The following is a 17,242-nucleotide window of genomic DNA, read 5'->3' on the forward strand; positions in this document are numbered from 1 at the left end:
TGCCCAGCCCAGCGGCCGCAGCTGGCAGGAGGGTTTGGAGGACTCGATGCAAGTCTCGCCTGAACTCTTTGCAGCACGTGCCCAGAGCTAAAGGATGCCCGTGGCTGGCGTGGGCAGGTGTCCTTTGTGCTCGTAGTCATGCCTTGGCTCACGCTGGTGCTTTATTCAGTGTTGACCCATGGCTGCAAGAAAAGGCTTGTGCCAATTTGTATGGTCTGTTTCTTAAAGCTTTCTGAGGTGGGAAGTGCCATCTGAGCACTGCTGCGATGGTGCAAGTGTTGTTTGCTAAGTTGTTTTTTTTCCTCCTAATTTCTCAATCCCGTTGCACAGAGCTTGATGGGCATTAAGGATGCAGGGAGGTTTCTTCATTTTCTTTCAAATTAGTTAAATTGGGAAATAATTGAGCGGGAGAAGGCAGGAATTAATAAAAGATTTTAAATGCAAGTTTGAACGTGGCTGAAGGGGAGAAAGCAAATTGCTGTAAGACATGATACTGAGCAGACAACCGAGTGTTTTGCTAAAAGAGGTGATATTAGCCTGGGGGAAAGGCTTTTCTGGAGTCTCCTTCGATTATGCCTCCACAGGGCACAAGATATTCACGTTTCAATGGGATTTACTGGGCAGGATCAGGTTTTCTGTTTTCATTGACGTAGAGCAGAGCAGAAGAAAATGGACCAGGAGACAAAGCTAATTGTGAGAACAAGGAGAGCCTGAAGCGCAGCCCTTGTGCAAGAGGGGATCACCCCAGGAATTACCGTGCCATCCCCGCCTGCCTCCTGCCCTCCGAGGGGCAGGTACCGCTGCAGATAACAGCAGCGTTTGGACGGGGAGTACGTGTGTGAGGAGGGGACGGGAATGAAAGAGGATTTTGTTTTTGTTTTTTTAACCTGCAAGTGCAGATAAGCCCCGCGGGCTGAGTTATGCTGCAGGTGGAGAACGTGGAGGGGAGGCTTGGCAGCGTGGCACCCTTGCTGAAAAGCCATCAGCCTTCTTGGAAAAAAGCAGCAATGAAACACCTGCTTTATTGCATCTGTTGGGCAGAAGCTTTTCCATGGTTAAGCAGCGAGCGTGGAGGTTTTCAGACGTAGCCTGCGTGCCGCGTGTTGCAGGGGTTGTCATGGTGAGCGCTGGATATCAAAGTACAGCCTCGTGTAAAACCTACACAAGTTGCCCTCAAGTAAAGACACAGAAAACTCATGTAAATGATGCATTCAGTATTTATGAACTGCGTCCTAAGAGATTCTGTCAGCTAAACTCCCTCTGCAACGGGCAACGGGCTGTCTGTTGTTCAAACCGTTAATAATTAATGCAGACTCAAAAGAGGTTTATATTAACTTAAGAAATACATAACTTTTGTGTCTGCTGTCTTTCCAGAATCACAGTTCTGGATGATGGGAGCCTCCGGATTGTGAATGTCACCAAGTCCGACGCGGGCAGTTACACCTGCGTGGCCACAAACCTCTTTGGGACGGCGAGCAGCACGGGCAGTCTGGTGGTGAAAGGTAATTGCCGTTTTTATTGCATATGGCTGATACCCCGTCTGGGCATCTAAGAGCACCCAAAGCAGCCCCACACATTCTGCACCTTTCCCCTTGGATGCTGACATGAGTGGAGCCCGGGGGAATTAAAGTGTCTTTTGCATCTCAGAAACCTGCTGAGCCTCGTGGGTCAGAGGCAGCGTTAACAGCAGGAAGGTGTCTGTGGTCGCACTGAATGATGGTGCTTACAGCAAGTTAATGCATCTGGTTTCAATGTACATTAAAATTATACTTCAAACGATATGGCAATTGTAACACAAAACCAGGTCCCTGGTCCATATTGTTATATGACTTATTTCTGGTGGTGGCCAGTAATCATCATAAGGGAGAAATATTTGCTGCTGCTGCAGCCGTCTGTGTGCTCAGACTGAGGTTTGCAAAGCACGGGCATAAAGACCAGTAGAGAAATGTTGCCCTCAGCATGCTGAGATTAAGTGGTGTCCTTTATAAACGTGTCTTATCTATTCAACTTCATTTATTCTTGTTATTTCTAAACTTCTATCATCCTTCTAAAAACCTTCTGAACCCTTTAATACATCTTGTCTCGTTGCAGTATGATACAAGAGTTTCATCCTTCAATGTCATAATTTTTGAGAAGGTGCACAAACTCTGATGTAATTTCATTATTTCTTATCCAGGGCTGAATTTCTGCATTTCAGGGATTCCAGGTGTTTATTCATCTGTGTTCAGAATTTTTCTGTCAAATATTTTTTTTTCAAAGGCAAAAGCTATAATATTTGACAAAAATATTTAAAGTAATAATTTGATAAACGATGAGAGACACTGACAAATGTCTTTAATTTTTGGCCTCCTTATGAACAGTCCAATGTCTGATGAATTATTATAGGCAATGAATATATAGATTATTACACTGATAATCACTCTCTGTCTCCTCCTTATTTGGGGAAAAACCTATATTGCGTAACAAATCAGGAGAGATTGATTACAAAGCAATAAATCAATCGCAAAGCTTTAATGCTGTCAGTTTTAATTCTCCCATATATTGGCATTGATGGATAGTATTCGGTTAGAGGCTCTCCCCATCAATTATTTTTATGGTATGTAGGGAATACTTTAAAATGTTTCAATGCAAGTTTTAATCCGTGGTTTTTATACTCAGAGCACACTTCAGCAAGTAATGCCAGGATCAGGGAGGTGCTGGGGAAGCGGGTGAGCCCCTGGTGTAGTTGCAGAGTGCAGGTGACAGCGGTACAGCACCGTGTTTTCTCTGAGCAGAATGTTTCCCTCTGCCTTGGCCACCCAGTGGGGTACCTGTGGTGAGATGGGGTGTCCTGGGCTTGGGCTTCACAGCACGTGGCCCTTGGGCTTCCCTTACGCCGAGGAGCCGACGGTGCAGCCCGGCGGGGAGGGCTGTGTTATCCCTTTGTATCTTCCACGGGTATTCCAGGGGAGGTTCAAGTTGGACATTAGGAAGCATTTCTTCTCAGCAAGGGTCATTAGCCATTGGAAGGGGCTGCCCATGGAGGTGGTGGAGTCACCATCTCTGGAGGGGTTTAAGAAAAGACTGGACATGGCACTTAGTGCTATGGTCTAGTTGCCATGGTGGTGTCAGGGCAACGGTTGGACTCGATGATCCCAGAGGGCTCTTCCAACCTGGTTGATTCTGTGATTTATGGCAAAAGGAACCCTGCAAGGGATCGTATTGACCTCAGGAGTTTCCAGGTGTGGGGTTGAGTAGCTCGTATGGCATTTGCCCACATCCATCCACGAAAACAAACCCAGAGAGAAGCGAAGAGCAGCGTTAGGTCTCTGTGTGAGCTGGCTCTGCCCTTGCTCAGTCTGCGCTGTCCTAAGGAGCACCCCCAGCAAAGAACCAAGAGAGCAATGCTCAGGGAAAACCTCGTCTGTTGTTAGAAGGGTCCATCAGCTGCTCTCTCAGGCTTATCCTTCCCTCCTCGCAGTACCCCAGGAGTAGCCCCGACCTCGGAGCACAATAATCAGCAGCTCTTGTACCTGATCTTTGGGTTCACGTGGCTTACAAATCACTTTTCTTTGCGGTGAGGTTATAAAGGATTAGCAAGTGCTTTTTTTCTCCCTCAGTGCTCTGTTTTAACTCGATTCCATTAGCATTAATGGGAGCGACACGTGTGCGTGAAGCAGAGAATAAACTCTTAAGCCCGAGATGTGGATATTAACAGCGAACTGAGAAATGCAATTTCAGTCTATCCCATAAAAAGTATGAAAAGAGCAGAAACTATTCTGAACTCCAAATGAACTGTGTAAAATACTGTATTTTATACTGAAATGCTTGAGTTTCTTTGCCCTAAGTAAAACACCAGCGAGTTTTGACGGAAATATGACTGAATACCTTATTTTAACTCAGTTTTGTGGGGTACAAAAAGACTAATTTGTCAGCTGATGAGTTTTTTGACCTTAAGATGTGCTTATATTCTTTTCTAACTCATCTTATGTCATTGAGTAAAAAACTGTGAAGGTCAAAAGACATTTTTTCTATCCTTCCTGTGTTCTTCCATTAATACTGCAGGTTCTCTTTTTTTTTTTTCTTTTTAAGTTTTCTTTCTCTCTCAGGGAGAGATGCTGACAGTGTCAAAGACAGCGTAGGCAAGGATGGGAGGAGGAGGAGAATCTCTCTTACACCAGAACCAAGGAGCTTAAAATAAATCTCTGGCAAACAACCAGAGAGGAATGAATAAATAATCTTATTATGCATGAGGAGACAGCTTAAAAAATACGAAATTCTGACAGGTGCCCATAGGGCTGTGTATTAATATGCTGTTGTCAGAGCTGGTGAGCCTCGGTGGTTTTCCAAAGCAGGGAGATTGTGGTTTGGGTTTGTTCTGTTGGTTGGTGCTAAATGAGAACTGCTCTGGCCTCCGAGACCCGAAATCTTGCAAACTTGTGTGTATGGTTTGATCTTTAAATTAAAAAGCAGGATTGAATTTGTAAGGATAGAGAAGAATCCTGCAGACAGTGTTCAGAGCTATGTAAAACATGGTATGTGTTTACATGTAGTATATAAATATTAATTTTCCATCTCTTATTTTTCTATTTTTTCCTCTACTTGAGGCTAAATGTTCAATTCTTCCAACACACAAAAAGACTATCGACTTTCTAAGTACTGGGGTATTAAATGACAAATAGCATAAATTGGCGTAGACTGTACAAGGAGTTTATTTGTATTTAATGCAGTGATATAAATTGGCTAATACAGCAGCAGCTCTGAGATAGGAAACCAATTCAAGACGTTGCAATAAAAGCTCTGAGTATGGGAAGTGCAAGGAGAGCTCCTGGTGCTAATGTCTGTCCTGGTTTTGCAGGAATAAAATTTATAGAATCCCTTTTCTGCTCCACCTTGTTTCAGTGTGTGCCCAGCTGTGGGCTGGTGATCAAGGCCATGAGCAGTTAAACCCAGGGCAGCTGCCCCAGGCTGCCCCACAGGTGATTTCTGTAACATTAACCTCAGGTCACTATAAATGGGGAAGCTGCTGGGGATGGGGGGCTCTTGGCTCTGCTCTCCCATCCCTCTTTCTTCTTCCCAACAATCGCTGTCCCTGGAGCAACTTGCCACCACTCTATGAGCTAAGTATAATTTTGTGTCTTTTGTGTTAGCATTGATATTGGTTTCCTTATTTTATTAAATCTGTTTGAACTTTAACCCACGAGTCTCCCTCCTTTCCCAATTCCCTTTCTCGGTTGGGGAAGGGACACTGGGTGAGAGAACAGCTGGTTCTTGTTTAGCCCTGGATGTGTGCTAAACGGAGACACCGTCCCAGCTCATGCCCTTCAGCAGCAGTGACTGGGACCCAGGTGAAGTTTCTCGGGCAGCATTAGGTATGGAAGAAGTGGCAAAAACGAGCTAATGACAGGAATGTGGATGGCAATAGTGTTTTGCCACTGTTTCTTTCATGGGATGAGAAAATCCTTGTCGTGCAGCTGGTTTCCCAGCAGACACGCTAAATATCTTGGTGAGCCTGTGGCCAGCTTTGCTTTTGTGATGTTGGAGGCGAGCAAGTTGTGTAGATGCCCATGGCTGCTTCTTGAACGTCTGCTTTCCTTCTGGCTGTGTTCTGAGCTATAAATCTATCTCTATATATATTTTATATAAATTTATGTATAAATCTCTCTATAAATCTAACCACTCAGCCTGACTCCGCAGCCTTGTGGCGCGGTCTCCTGTAATCCCAAGCAGGCAGCAGCCGGCAGACGGGCGGTTTCTGCTGCTTCTGCGCCGGGGCTGGGCGGTGCAGAACCGGCCACGGAGGAGCGGTGGCAGGGCTGGTCCTACAGCGGAGATACTCTGGGGTTTCAAAGCTCTCCAGCCTGCCAGAAATGGCTTTTTGTACCATTTATTACCCGGTTGCCATGGATTGCAGACCAGGATGATCCAGTCCTGTCCAGTCCCCTCATCTCTGCGGTGTAATGGACAGAAGGAGCACGTGGATGTTTGGTGGAGCCTGTACCTTTGTTCTCGTCGGGAAGTACAGCAATTCCAGTCACATTGCTGCATCTCCGACAAGGGCAAGTTCCCACGACTTTATTTGCCTCTTTCATTATGATACACCTTTAACATTTTCCTACGGCCATTAGCTCGTCTCGTTTGGACTGTCATGGGAGGGCTCAAGGCAGTAAAAGCCGGAGAACTTGTGTTAGCTGGTATCCGTAGCACTTTAGCAGAAAAAGAATACAAAGATAATGTCAGTAGGTTATTTTTTCCTCACGCTTGAATAGACTGATAGTCTTGATTTTGTCCAGCACAGTGATCCAAATGATTTTTTATGAAATTGCACATTTTCCATTCCAAGCCTACTCCTTTGTGTGAACGTTGGTGTATTGCATTTAAGATTGAAACGATTGATTAAATACTGCAAATTCTGGTCCTTTATCGAGTAACTTTTCAGAGACTTCAAATGTTATTGCCTTTAAACCTGCAATTTTTACTGTGTTATTCTACTCCTTTACAAGTGGCTGGGCTCATAGTTCAGAGGCGGTGCTGTGCTGGTCAGTGTGGACGCAGACTTCGTGCTCTCTGAAAACCATGTCAGTGGTAGGCGATGGCCTTCCTGGCCCATCTTGCCGTCTGTGGTTGTCTCCATTTCGACATCACTTGATCAGTACTGAACTATGTTCTTCAGAAAATGCGTTGTGCTTGCCTCATATCCATGGGGCTAGAGTGAATTTATACTGCTATGGGTTGTCTTAGTAGAAACGGCCTCAAGTCGTGCCAGGGGAGGTTTAGATTGGATACCAGGAAAAATTTCTTCACTGAAAGGGTTGTCAAGCACTGGCACAGGCTGCCCGGGGCAGTGGTGGAGTCACCATCCCTGGAGGGATTTAAAAGCCGTGTAGATGTGGTGCTGAGGGACATGGGTTAGTGGTGGCCTTGGCAGTGCTGGGTAATGGTTGGACTTGATGATCTTAAAGGTCCCTTCCAACCAAAACGATTCTATGATTCTATGATTTTTACATCTTCAGAGATTATGAGTATTATGCTGCCCATAAAGAAGGGAAAAGCTTAGTTCTCCAGCTCCACAGGTATGCGCCAGTGGAGAAGCATCGCTCTCTAATGACTGACCATCTGCTGTTGCGTGTTGCAGAAGTTTTGTTTTGAACGTGGCTGATAAGGCATGGTGCAGGGTTTCTTCAAGTCATTTGTGGCTTAATTTCCACGTAATACAGTAAGCTGGTATGTGCTAATGAGCACATATGCAATCAAACAGAATTGCTTATGCCTCCTTTTCTGTTGGTGCATAATGTTCTTCGGTTGGGCTGCGGTGACTTGATGCCTTCGTACCCATCAGCCTTCTGAAGCTGAACGGCTTCAGATGCGCGTGCACCAACAGTGCTCATCATGAAACACCAGCTACTGAATTTCACAGGAGTGGAGTTTCAATCACTTGTTCTTTTTTCCTTTGAAAACTTCCTTATAACCCCCCATAATTGTGTTAAAGACAACTTGGTATAATGCCTTCAGTTCGACTTTTTTTTTTTTTAATGTATTATTTGTTTATAAACTGAAGGGTCCAGGCAGACTATTAAATTAATCCAATTTTTTCATTATAGTAGTCTAAAAAATTAACTCAGAAAATAGAGAGATCAAACTCATATGGAAAATCATACAGTCTGAATGACCCCTCATGGGTTTTCAGAGAATTATTTTATTCTTTTGGAAATATTTACACAATCACTCTTCAGATTTTTTGTTGGATATTCATAGATAAACTGAATCCAGAGTGAATATCCAGAGTGTTATCATAGGAGTTCTAGATCACAGTTGTGTGTTCCTTACAAAATTATTTCCACCATTAGGATGGTGTGTGTGTCTATTTATATCTTGTTTTATACTTACAAATAATATATTTCCATTACCACAGCCGCTGATTCTGCATAACAGAGCCAGTATTGCTGACTGTGTTCTTCAGCATCTGCTTCGGCTTCAGGGCCAGCCTTAAATCTAACACTGAGATCAGCAAGTGCTGGGCTTGCCTACGACTGAGCCTGTGCTCAAGTAGTGCCGTGACTGACTCCATCCATAAAAAGGTGGTGTTTAATAAACCTGATTTTCTCATAGCTAAAAATATGTAAAGCTTTTTTGAAATCTGTCTGCCTGCCTCTGCAGGGTGGTGGGTGCATTAACAGAGTGTCTCTCCTTGTTGGGGGTGCTCTGAGTGGATCTGGCTGCAGAGGAACTGGGCAATGGTTGGAAGAGCCCTCTGGGATCATCGCATCCAACCATTGCCCTGACACCACCATGGCAACTAGACCATGATCAGCGAATACAAATAACTGTAGTGCCGTGGATTTTACCAGCTGTTTTCAGCTACGTCTTGACTACTTCTGAGTAACTGGGATAACAGTTGCTTGGGGTGGGGGGTTAACTTTTTTCCCAAGAGGGAGAGTAAGCCATACTTTCAAATGTCGGGGTTTTTTTTTTTACATTAACCAAGGGAAAAATGCAGCAGATGATATTTAAATCTGTTGGCCCATTTAAGCACTATCCCCGTTACCAGAAACCCTCTCTATACCTCCCTGATGTTTCCCCCGGCACATATGCAGAGCTGTCCCAGAAAGCTGTTGCAGGCATTTTCCATCCCACCCGTCCGTCTGTCGTGGGGTTAGTGGTTAGTCATTTTGAAGCAGGAATAGCCCCTCCGTCACTCTGAGGTCTGTGTCGATCCAGCAGTGTTTAAGGTCATGCAAGGTCTTTATTTTTCTTTCCTCACTGTCCAACTCAATCTAATTTAAATTCATGTTGGTTATACTTCAGCCCTTAAGAAAGGACCTGGTTAAATGACACCTGGTGTTGAAAGCACAAAATATAATTTAAAAAAGAGAAGCAGAGTTTAAAGTGGTAATCCCAGAGCGGCACTTTAGGGCTCTCCATATTATATGGGCTTTTTATAATTATGCTGGAGAGCACACGAGGTGTGTGTTTGGCTAGTATCAAAGCCAAGGTTTTCTACACTTACCAACTCTTAAAAAGTCAAAAGAAGTTTTATTATTGTTAAAGGGTTTACTTAGCAGTGGCAGGACACAGTTTTTATATGTAGTCCAGACATAAATGAATATTCCTTATCAGGCTTAATACATTGTTTTAAAAAAATTTCAGGGAGAAAAAACCAATTTAGAGGACAAACTGCTGTTCTTCAGGATCTCTAAATCAGGGTTTTATAAGCAAAAAAGTATTAGAGCCACAGAGATACGTAAGCACTGATTTATTCATGAGTACATGTTGCTGTATTCTCATGTTCAGGAAATAAAACTTATTTCTAAGTTTGAAAATCTTCCTCTACTTCTAACTCACAACCAGTAGCAAATGCTTGATTTTAACAACTGGCACTGAAAGCAATAATCTTTGGCTGTAAAAGAATATATTCAGCTCTAATTGGACTATTTCCACTGACACCAATTATTTCTAGGACACGATTAAGCGTCTTTTGCTAGGTTTAAGTAAAATTATGACCCAAAGCACTGCATAAAAGGCACGATTCTAAATGAGAGCTGTGCATCCACCACACCTACTCCTCCCTCCCCTCAACCGTGGTAGCTCCAAGGCTTCAGGCTGCACTTTGCTGCTTCTTAACAAACCCTGGCTGGAAAAACTTCAAGCAGAAGCTGGTGATGGGGCTGGTATCCAGTAGATACCTCGGGGTCCTTGCAGCTTTTAAGGAGCTCTTCTCCATATGGCGCTTCAAACACAAGGTTTAATCAAGTATTTTATAGTTTCAGGCAACTGAATTGTTCATTTCCAGCTGCAAACCTCAGTCAAGGTTATTGTATGGTGCCTGTCCAGGTTGCCTCCTGCAGCTGTGGGGAGCTCACCCTGGTGTCTCCGAGCTGGCAGGTGCATCTCCTCTGGATCTGATAAACATTTAGGTTTTCTCCCAGCCCTGTTCAGGTGAGAACCTGAGGTCATCAGAAAAATCAGGTCAGCCCCAAAGCACCCCAGGGAAGATGAAATAGCTGCGTGTCATGTCAGCATTTCCATTTTTCTGGCAGTTAATTGAAGGAAAAAGGGTGTAATTATTCTGAGATTACAGGAGTGGCACAATGAGAAGCCGTCGAGCCTTCCCCAAAGCCACCCCTCCTCGGGTCTGCTCAGACACGCCGTTTGCTTTTGATTTCCTTAATGTGAACTTGTCAAACACAACAGCAGTGGACTCTTAGCTGCATTGAGCTGGGGAAGGTCCGTGACCTTCCTTGGATGTTGATGAGGATCAGAGCAAGCGTCCGAGGGACCAGCCCACCGCTGGGCATTTCTGTCGGCCCCTTTGGGGCCATGTCATAAGATAAGTTTGTGGTCAGACTCAACTCACAACAACTCATGAATGAACAGAACTGCAAGAGCTGGTGCTTTTTTATTTGGGAGAGAAAAAAATTAGGTCAGCTGCTAAGGACAAACCCAGTAAATGGCAAAGAAACATGTAAATGAAGCAACCTGTAAGATACCAATGGTTTGCTCTTGGGGTTGTTGAATGAGGTAAGTTAGGGGTTTTTTTTCTTGTAAACACTTACTGATCATAACAAATAAAAGTTGTAAACATAATACAAGTGTTAAGCTTCATTAAATTTGCAGCAGACAATTAATTTTTTTCAGGCAATTCAAAGGGTCCTCTGTAGTACTGGTTCAGTTTAATTGACCGTATTACCACAAGCAGACAATAGGAAATATATTGAAGTTATCCATCTGGCTTGCCCTGAAAACCCTGTGTGTTTCGTTTTCGGTGGCTGTCACAGGCGTTACTAATTGCCTCATTTTGGCTGTTTTACAATCAGTGTGATTTAGCCATTAATGTGATAAAAGTCAGTCTTGGTGAAGAGCTTTATATTAAAAAGCATAGATCTCCAGCCTATCTCTCTTGCCAATTTTGGACTTATCTCTAGCTTTATTAGAGTTATATTTTTAAAAGTAGGAATACAAATATATTGACTCTTACAGAGCAGTTTCTGCAGGTACTTTGCCTGTCTGATTCTGATGTAGAGAGTGCCAGGCGGTGTGAAATATTTCCTCTGGATAATGGTAAATGCAGCAGATTCTTCCCCCCACTTCCCTCCCCGCCACCTTCTCCTTCCTCATCTGTGTCCCTCCAACCCCCAGCCAACATTCAGGCACATCAGGGATCTTAAAACTGATAACTGCACAGGTAAATAAGGAAGTCAAGACAAGAGCAAGTGGCTGATGCTTATAAATACACCTGGTTCAGCACATAATGGTGGAAAAAAAAAATAGGTTTTTTAGAACAGTTCAACCATTGGATCTGTATACCCTGGGAGGGGTGTGTTCATTTTTTTTTCTGTATTTTTATCTTAAACCCACAACGCATTATTGCAACCTGTTCTGCAATAAAAAAAAGGTTTAGAATAATTCCTTAAAGAGCTCAGCGCTTTCGTTCTAAGAATTTTCTTGTCCTCTCCCAAAAAAGCAAAAGGTTCAGGAGTTCTCGGTCGTCAATAGAAGACTGGGTTGGTTAGCTCATCATAGATCAAATCCATACATCAGCTGAAAGAGGAGATGACCTACAGGTTAAACACAGACTCTTAATGAGACGAAAGCAGGTTAATTAACACTTTTCATCAACTTGCTTCAATTTATTTTAACATGATCCATTTCAGAAAGGTTAAAATATATTCAGTTTTTGAATACAAGTGAAAGCCCAACACAGTTAAAATGAAACCATAGATCAAGGACTTCTCAGATATTTTAATTAAAATAAATGTAGTAGATTTGATTATATGTGTGTGTGTTTGTGTATGTGATTGTGGATAAAACATAAGCAATAAACTAATTTAGCCAATTTTAATTTCATAAGTGAAGAAGACTAGCCAGGGCTTGTTAACTGGAAGTTACTATCAGACTGGGGACAGTAACAAATTCAGAAGAAAGAGCATGTGTTTGACTTAACGTTTTCCACCCGTTTCCCTAGCTGTTGCAGAGGGTTACTTTAGCCTTTGGAGAAGAGCTGCTACAAGAGGTAGGAAAAGCTGAGGTCTGTAGGACGAGCCAGCATGGTACGACCCTGTTAACAAGGCAGTACCACCACGCAGAGCAAGGCAGAGGGAGGGTGCTCAAGAGAGTCCGTCAGTTGGAGGTAGCTGAGCTGGTTGACCTCTCCCATGCCAGCGGCTCCAGTAGGTATCAGTTCATGCTGCTGGCTCCGCACACATGCGGGCTACTTCAGAAGAGTCCAGCTGGGCATGGATATAAGGGGCCACATCTCAGTTCCTGCAGCTTTGTGCGTCTTAGTGGAGTTACCAGGAATTTCTGGTAGTTGGAAGATCTGTGTCCTCGAGCTTTTAATTTCATGGAACTATTTGGTTTCTAGAAAATGAAACATGACAGTTGTACTGCTGTGGGATGTAATCCCGTGTCTCTTCTTTGCTCAAGAAGATCTTGCATTGTAAGTCTACTAACAGTATAAGTTTGATCTTCATCCCAAAGGAGGATACAGGCTGTCCTATTCCAAAGCGTGCAGTGCGGTGAACTTCAAGACATGAGTTGCATGGGAATCCCACAAATCTTGGGTAAATTAGGGCCATACTCTAGAGAAAAGAATACAACAGAGTATACTGAGATCATTGTAGTGTAGGGTCCTGTTGTGGAAGATGGGAGCGGGTCTCCCTAGAGCCACTTCTCTCCACGCCAAAGTGATTCAGGCTGACTGTGCAGTTAGGGATAGGGGAGATAACGATCTGAACATGACATGTATTGAGAAGGTGACTGATGGTCTCTGTTTCAGGTAAAGATGAAGGAAGCAGTGTGGGAGAATAAAGGGGGAAAGTGATAATGACTGTCTTACCCTAAGAACTTTATATCCTTGAAAATAGTGACTAAGAACAGACTGGCCTGAAGGCTTGTGTTTTTAACATCAAAGATCCAGAGGAGGTGTTTAGATAGCACATTTTCTGTCGTAGGAGGAAAAAGTGTAAGAGTGTTGAGGAAAATCTGGGACAGTACTTGGGGAAATATCAGTCCTGTGTATTTTCTCAGAATCATTTCTGGAAGCAGTTTAGCAGAACCAAACTTCTGAGGTTTTGAGCTGTTGTGACTTTTTCTCCCTGAGTCTAGCTGGATTGCAAACAGGTTACTCGAAGTTGCTTATCAGATAATAACAGCCAAGTGACACATGGATAGAGACTATGAGTGATGGGTTTTGACACATCAGAGAGTAACTAAAGCTCTGCTGAACGATGGTGAGGTGGTGCTTGCAATATTAGGGACTCCTGGGACCTGTTTTTCCCCTCTTCTAATGCAGCTTAAGTAAGATTATGAGCAATCCCATCAAAGTTAATAGGGAGACTAGAGCCTCATGTCTTAATCCCAAAATCGTGATGGCAGAGAGAATTTAGTGTCAGGCACCACCAGAATAGGTTAAGTTCTAGGTGTACTGTGTCACAGGTCATTTGGGAATACGAGATGAATACAAATGTTAATGACTCAAAAGCAGGTTGACTCTGAAATATGAGGAAGTTTTGTCACGGCTTGGGTTGGTGTTCCCTGCCTCTCTGTCACACACACATTTGGAATATGAATTTTGCTTTTATGATGTTTGTAGCTTTTAAGTGTACCATGAAGAACTAGTGATGGAAGTTGTAGGGTTTAGTGCTGTGTTTTCTTTTAGCTGCATTGTGAATATATCTAAATAATAATCTTTATTAGAGTTTATTTAGAAGGTCAGCAGTACTTCACCAGTGAAAATTTCAGTTCCTTTCGTGTCTAAGTGCACATCAGAAAGTCTATAAAAATCCAAGCCTGAAGCCACTGGAACATGGAGGCGCAAGTCACTCCCTTGCAGGAGAGCACAGGACATTGAGACATCTAGCCTTCACTGGGAAACAAATTAGATCTTTGTGGCCCAGAAATCTTTTTTTCAAGGTTTGTTTCATTGATTCTGTTCTTACTGTCGCTTGATCTGTTTGGAAATAGGTGTTTGGGCTTCAGTCTTGCGTGTGGTAGTGTGGAAGTCTCAACAGGGTTTCAAGAAAAAGTTCATCTTGCATAACACTTGAATAAGAATTCAGCATTATAATTATTAGCTAGAGGTATCCATTTTCTATTTGAAATAACATTTTATTTAAACAGTTACTTCAGTTTTGTGTTAAAATAATTTTAAATGGAAGAAAGTTGGATGCTACCTGTGACAGCGATAATTTTTTTCTAAGTGTTTAGTGTATTTAAAAGTTTGACTTTTTTATTTGAGGTTGACCTTTTGAGCTGACTTGACAAGATTTTTTTTGAAAATGAAAATAAATTTTAAAAAGTTATTTCCATAATTGATTGCCCTACCTGCCTGCATAGTTCGTCCTGCGTGCTGCATAACAACTTCTTATTTATGTCTTGTTGTCTGGATATCATTTCCTGAGGCACTAGAGAAATGCTCAGGTTTCTTTTTAGTGTAGACTGTAAATACCTTGGGAATTTTAGATCTTTCCTTTGTGTGGTTGAGTCATTTCTCTATGGGAGCCTCTATGAGAGAACCTGCTGAACTGGAATGGGTTTGTATTTTAAAAGTAGGTTGAGAAGTGGTAAAACTGCTAAATGGCAGAAGTTTGACTTTGGAATCGCCCCCGGTGCTTTTTTCATTTAATAATGAGCACATATTCAGTAGGTCCCAGTTCTTTACCTCCATAACCAAGAAAGTCACAGTCAGAGGAAATCAATGGAAATGATTTAGCAAGGACAAACCTCTCTTGTTCTTTTGCGGACGTAAGAGTTTCCCCCATCCATGCAGGGTAATCCCTCAGGAGACCAATTTAGCAATGGAAATATTCAGTATATTCTGCTGATGTGCAGCATAGGGCTCATAGTTTCAAATATAACTTAGTTCTGATACCTAAGTTATGTTTCTAAGTTCTGGCCTTCATAAAGTCCCTCCAGTCACTGTCCGTAAAACAGGTCCTACAGGGGCCAGGCAATGAAGTTGGCAAAGCATGCAAAAAAACTTGAGGTTATATGTAGATATATACCAGAATGATACCCTGACATCCTCTACGTGTGTGTGTATGTGTATGGCTCCATAGCAAGTATAGTCGCATTATAATAATAAGGTATTGAGTATTACTGAGAAATAATTGTATTAATTTTGAGAACCGAGAGGTATTGTGCCTTCCTGCAAATTGCATTATTGTATAAATGGTATTTATAGAGAGACCTGTATTACAGCGTGTATGTGGGTTTTACTAACTGTGAGTAAATACATTGATATAGCAGTTTAGTGCAAAGGTTTATTTTCACCAAGCTAAAACACATTGAGAATGAAGTAGAGTAATCTTAAATTTGCCCAGTTTCTTAATATTAATGTAATGGTAAAAACTTTTCCTGTTTTCAGAGGTATCAGTAGGTGCTCCTGTCCAGTGCCCCTTACCGATGCGAATGGTGACGCACTGCGTTCACACCAGATACTTGGGAAGCTGGACTGCTTTTATCAAGCAGTCTTGGGCTGCTTGATAGATGACCTGTACGCCAAGACTTGCTTCTCCTAAAACATTCATGACACATGCAGGCCTTGATCTGGGTGACATCAAGGATGGCTAAGCTAGGGATCATTCACTGGGAAGCTGGAAAGTCCAGGGAGTGATTTTCGTGCTACTCTGTAAGTTTGACAAGAGGCATCTGTTCCTGATGACTCTTGGTTTGGGATTTATTCTTGCACGTCAGCTAATTCCTAACACCTTGGTCCTGATGAGGAGGGGGTAGATAGTAGACACAGAACTCAGATAGGAAAGCCATAAAACACATACTATACCATAAAAATGCAAAGACTGTGCCAGTCGCTTCGTAGTTTTGCAGTTTGAGGGCCTGCATGTCATATTATTGCTGCTCTGCTTGTCTTTGAAAATTTTTTATTTATGGTCATTACTATTCAAAACATATTTAAAAGCCCCGTAAATCAACCATCTCAGCAGGCCAAGCTGTTCAGAGGGGCAAAATGCTGTTGCCCCTACGGGCTGCACGGCGTCACGTTTGCACAATTACCTGTGGCTGGTGTTACAAGGAGGACGGTGATTGATCCTTGAGCGACTTGCAATTTATCAAAGATTGGATATGATTTCTCCTGTATCTGATTAACCTTCCCTGTAAGATGGCCATCATTTTTGCAATGACAGTAGATTACTCCATACTTGAAAAGATGGGTATCAGCTAGTTGCAATCAATAGCCCACAAAAGGTGACACCTTGGATTCACTGGGTTATCTATAAAGCGTGTCACAAGCGGTTCAATCATTTGTCAAATATACCGATTTCATTTGAGGCACCTCTGAAGTGAAGTGGCTTTTCTTTTAGTCTGAAAGGCAAAGAGAAAGAGAAGGGATGTTTGGGGTTTGTGGTGTAATCAGGCACTGTTGCATGCTGCTATAAAGAGCAAGTACACATTTCTGGGAGTGACAGATGGGATAGTCATTTCCAGACCCCATTACATGTGATTTTCTTTGTCACAGTTGTATGGAGAGAGCTTGATTTGATAAGATTGCATTGCACTAGGTAAAATGGAGGTTAAAATGAAGTATTGTGCCCTCTTGTTATTTAAGTAACACTCTGTACTCCCGGGAGAGTGGATATATTTTCATATATTTTGTCTTTGAATTTGCTATAATGGCACATCCCTCCCCAGTATCCTTTGATGCAATTCCATTCTTAATGTGTTTTCAGATTTAAATTAGCCTTCATTTATTATTCAGCCACACAAAGAATGCATATTTGAGTATGCAGAAATGCACTCCCTTGATTGACTGCCTGGTCCCTGTCTGGGAGGTGGGAGGCTCTTCCACAAGTTTAGACAGTTTTCAGTCTGTGGGAAGCTCTTTTTCAATGCCAGTTTAAGAAATATGTTAATAACTTGTACCTTGCCTGCAGTTCAGCTCTGAATTAAGCTGAGAAGGAAACTGCCGTTCTTGAAAGGGCATCTTGAGCAGCCGGATGGACAGGTTACTCAGGAGTGCAGGCACAAGGAACAACATCTAAACTCTACCCTTAAAAAACCTGACACTAACAGAAACCAGAGGCTGACGGGGAGAAAGGGGCTCACGCGACGTGCTGAAACACCTCTTTAAAAATAATTGCATGTCCCCCCCACTCCCCTGTCGTTCTGATAGGGCAAGATTTAAGCCGAGTAAAGTGCAAGATAAGGATCCTCTTTCAGGAAAGCAATTTTAGCGTGTCCTAAGTGCCCAGCTCAACCGACTGTATTGCCGAATCACGGTTTCCACTCTTCCAGGAAAGGTCAAACG

General features: G+C 42.8%; 1 protein-coding gene across 1 annotated transcript in view; it reads left to right on the forward strand.

The window, feature by feature from the left end:
* LOC137668280 (contactin-4) overlaps positions 1-17,242 on the forward strand; it is a 148,884-nt gene that overhangs the window by 110,089 nt on the left and 21,553 nt on the right. The window contains exon 11 of the mRNA XM_068409683.1: positions 1,375-1,502. Coding sequence (XP_068265784.1) covers positions 1,375-1,502 — 128 coding nt within the window. The remainder of the gene's footprint in view (positions 1-1,374; positions 1,503-17,242) is intronic.

This window comes from Nyctibius grandis, chromosome 10, assembly GCF_013368605.1.
Source record: "Nyctibius grandis isolate bNycGra1 chromosome 10, bNycGra1.pri, whole genome shotgun sequence".
Taxonomy (NCBI): Eukaryota; Metazoa; Chordata; class Aves; order Nyctibiiformes; family Nyctibiidae; genus Nyctibius; species Nyctibius grandis.